The sequence below is a fragment of a genome, unplaced genomic scaffold, assembly GCF_019419815.1.
Source record: "Pyrus x bretschneideri cultivar Hongxiangsu unplaced genomic scaffold, Pyrus_bretschneideri_v1 Contig4, whole genome shotgun sequence".
NCBI classification, from domain to species: Eukaryota; Viridiplantae; Streptophyta; class Magnoliopsida; order Rosales; family Rosaceae; genus Pyrus; species Pyrus x bretschneideri.
The window spans coordinates 11,797,360-11,801,392 of NW_025999723.1; the positions used below are offsets into that span (position 1 = coordinate 11,797,360).

At 37.7% G+C, this 4,033-nt stretch overlaps 1 protein-coding gene across 1 annotated transcript; it reads right to left on the bottom strand.

Annotated features, from left to right (window-relative positions):
• Positions 1–1,796: 1,796 nt before the first annotated feature.
• Positions 1,797–3,673, bottom strand: LOC103939497. Its single transcript, XM_048565277.1, has 4 exons — positions 3,325–3,673; positions 2,829–2,987; positions 2,223–2,293; positions 1,797–1,994 (listed from the first exon to the last, which is right to left on the bottom strand). Exons 1-4 carry the CDS (start codon positions 3,671–3,673, stop codon positions 1,797–1,799), a joined length of 777 nt encoding a protein of 258 aa, XP_048421234.1.
• Between the last annotated feature and the right edge of the window lie 360 nt (positions 3,674–4,033).

A 4,033-nucleotide genomic window follows, 5' to 3' on the forward strand; every position in this document is an offset into this window, starting at 1 on the left:
TAGACTACTTTGTTCCCACATGTAGCATGCCAACCATAAAAGTAGCCGAAATCATTTGTTGATTTTAGACTACTTTGTTTGAGCCAATAATCAACAATAATTACAGTGCCACTGTAGTTATCACTATTCTTATTAGATTTGAACAATCGAATAATGCCATGTTTAATCTATTAGCCAGTCAAGTCAATGCCTGGCCTTGACTAATCTAATGTAATTTCTAGCAGTAGAAGATCATGTCCCTTTATAACCTTTTTTTAAGTGATTTTCTTCTACTATTTTTAACCTCTTACACATATTGTTTAATTTTGGTTGTTGGTTTTGTTTGATTTATTTAATGTGAGGTCATAAATAAAGAAGTGCGTAAAAATTAAAAAGAGTTGGTATCGAATAATATTTTTGCTTCTTATTAATTTACAATGTATAATAAGCTCAACATCATTGCACTATAGTTATCACCACTACAATAAATTTGGGTGCTTCAGAGTACTGGGTACTCCAGGTGTTTTAACCGTTAAATCTTAATTTTTACATTTATAAACAAAGATCTAACGTTTAAAATAACCGAAGTATTGGTTATTCTGAAGCACCCAAATTACCACTATCATTTATGAATTAGTCATTTAGTAAGTCTACTCAATACTTGGCCACTCGAGTTATCTTTGTCTAATGGCTTATTTACTCCAACACCCTCTGAAACTCAACTTTCCTCTCAGTTTGCTTTGAAATTCAAAATTTCTTACTTAATCCCTTAAGTGTCTACTATGTGTCTCACTTCTCCCCATGCCATTAAATTTCGTTAAAATTTCCTTTAATATGCTAACATGGCATCCATGTGAGGACCACACTTCCAATGAAATTTGTTGATGCATAGAATCAAATGGACCTTGAGTCAACATAAAGTGTGGTGAAGTGACATACACGAGGATGCTCCGGTCGTTAAGTGATGTTGATAATTTAAAAAGATAAGAATAGAGAAGTAGGCACGTGAAAAACCTGCTATGTCCACGAGGTTAGAGAAGTTCTCGCGACCCAAAAAAGCCTTGGACCTGTCCCCAAAATCCCAGCACCATTCCCTTCCCTTCCCCCATCCTTGATCCCTCATGGCATCCGCACCTCTACCCCACCATCCCAACCAAACCCAGACCCAACCTAGTCCCTTCCAAGTTCCAACTGCACCCAACGGCATTCTTACCCACATCAATTTGAAATATTTTTTTTTAGTTTGAGAAAGAGGGGGAAGAAGGGGGTTTCCTACTGTTATTCCCCCTTTTGTTTTCCTTAATTTCCTTTTAGTTTATGTTTATGCATGTGGTAGTAAGTTTTTGGTTGTGTGGACCTCAAACGGATGTCATGTTAGCATATTAACTGCCCATTACAGTGTACTTAATTTTCGTTTCAAGTTAGCAATGGCCCAAATATTCCAATAAGGGGCCTTCATGATCATACCAGAGGCGCATGATCCTTAATGGTTACCCCTATTTAACAATTAGATTCTGCATGTGAAGCTGCATTTCCGCAAAGGATTATGATGAACAGGATCAGAGCAAAATGGCTTCACATTTTATGATCTTTCAACGTTCATGTCAGTTTTCAAAACAAGTACAACATACAACTCAGTATATTTGACATCATTGGTCGCTGGTTCTTTACGGTTGAGATCAGATTAGACCTCATTATCTTGACACCAGAGAAAAAGAATTTGAATCATTATATCTAATTTGAGTAAGTAAGATCTCACTGTTGGTTTAATCGATTGTTCTCATTAGTCCTCAATTCACCATCACCACCTTCATGCTTCAGCCAACGTAGAACATGAGGTTACCGAGATTTCCAACAGGGCAATTGAGCATGACAGATGAACCCTTGGACTGGCCGAGCAACCACACCCTTTTTGACAGAAATGAAGAGCGCAGCATTGTGGTACTGTAATGGATATGGAACACCAAGGAAACTGGATTTTCGCCCACAGCACCCCCAATAATACACTCCTCAAGCTGCACGAAATAAAAACCAGAACATCACAGTTTGGCACTATTTGTTATTCGATCCTAACGGCAGCTTAGACACTATTTGTTGGAATTTCAATCACAGTTTGGCACGTTATAGAATAACAGAACGGTTTTTTTTTCTGATGAAAACCAGAACATCAAAACAACATTGTGGTAAGCTTGGATAATGCAGAGCATCAAACTCCGTAGTAACAAGCTTGGAATTACACGCACCTCTTTCCTGAGAACAACCTCTACATTTCTGACAGTGAACGTAACTTGAGTTTCTGTTACACATGCAGAAACTGAGATGACAAATACAAGTCGAGTTAGTGACATATGCAAGATGCTATTTGTGAGATAGTTGCTAAGAGCAGCTAGTCAACTTACAAAAAGAATCAACGAAATGCCGTTAGATGCCTATGAATGCCTAGGATTGGTCATTAAGTTCATCAAGATCGGTTCTATTTAAAGTTTATAACATTCAAACTAAGTTCTGCCTTTAGAAACCACAATAAGGGAACGATATAATGCACAACCGGTTAAAAACTGCAAATTTGTCAATATTTCAGGATTAAACTGCAAATTTGCAAATTTGTCAATCTTACTGTAACATTCTTAAAGTGTTTCAGCATTCATACACCACAAACAAGTTTATCACAAAGTCTCTGAAAATAAAACTCTTCTGTAAGACTTGTAAAGGCGGATTTTGATACTTGTCGGTAAAGTAAATGAAGTTGATTAACATGCTCTCATAAGAATTAAGAAAATAAAAAAAGAGGGCATGTTCTGAATCTCAATCAGTAAAATTCAGCAAGCAATTAAACAACGATATAGTACCTTTCATCCCGAAACGGCTTAGATTCATGATGAGACTTCCAAATATGCCCGAAGGTATTCCAACGACCACATCATATTCATAGTGGAACTCAGGTGCGATCATCCGACCATGTTCGATTGTAAACAAGTCCATTTGCTGTTCCCAAAACCTCTCAGTTCCTAGCATTTTCAAAACCGAACATAGGGAAACAAAAAACCGAAATCAGAAAGCGAAATTGCGGGTAACTTATCAAATTTAAAAAGAATTTTCAAGAAGATAGGATTTCTGATAAACCCATCAACATGATTGATTCTTGAACAGTTGAATCCGAAAACTTTCAAAAACTTGCAGAAGAACTGTCAAATAATCAAAACCCAATTCTATTCAACTTTAAAAAACTTGCAGAACTGTCAAATAATCAAAACCCAATTCTTGAAACCTTGGAAAAAAAAAACGAATCAGAACTGAAGAAATCGAAACGGGTTAATTAAATTAATCTGTTACGTAGGCACTGACTGTTATTGACGAGCACAAATCTGATGCGACGAAGGTCTGCACTGCCATAGATGCCGAAAAAATCATCGTCCTCCTCATAAAGACTGAGATTGTTATAGAAGTCACGAAAGCTGAGGGCAAGCCAGAGGAGGCCTTCGGTGCAGTATAAGTCCTCCCCGATGAGAGGTCGCAATCGAAGGGATACGAGGAGGCTTGGGATTTGGAACAGTGGGATGGGAAATGTGGTCGCTGCCAGAGTGACGTGGTTATTCGAGATGAACATTTCGCCGTTGAAGCAGCCTGTCATGATGAAGGCAGCCACGGCCTTCCTCAGAAGAACAGCACCTGCTTCTAGGCTGAATCCAAACATGGTGACTTCTTGGTGAAGAGAGAGAGAGAGAGAGAGGTTTCTTGGAGGGAAAGTAACAGAGCTTTGGACGGTTGAGTGGTTTGAGAGTCAGCAGACTACCATTTTCTGTTTTTGTTTGGGCGCCAATTTCCACTTTTCTGTTATGGTTTTGGGTTTTATTTACTTTTTCTCCCCTGTAGTTTCAATAACTTCATACGTTTCCATTGAAGTTATTCTAATTGCAACAATACCCTCTATGTTGAGTACAATATATCTATATACATGTGTGGATGTGTTATATGCGGGTGCATATTACTTGTTGGTCTTTGATGAGATTTAGGATAATATTTGTTGATATTTTGAGAAGTATAGGTGATTTAT

Excerpts from the sequence above, each read along its gene's own strand:
- LOC103939497 (XM_048565277.1), bottom strand. The coding sequence starts at position 3,673 with ATGTTTGGATTCAGCCTAGAAGCAGGTGCTGTTCTTCTGAGGAAGGCC. Across the intron at positions 2,988-3,324 it reads ATTTGTGCTCGTCAATAACA|GAACTGAGAGGTTTTGGGAA; the intron begins GTCAGTGCCTAC and ends TGAAAATGCTAG. Across the intron at positions 2,294-2,828 it reads AAGCCGTTTCGGGATGAAAG|TTTCTGCATGTGTAACAGAA; the intron begins GTACTATATCGT and ends TTGTCATCTCAG.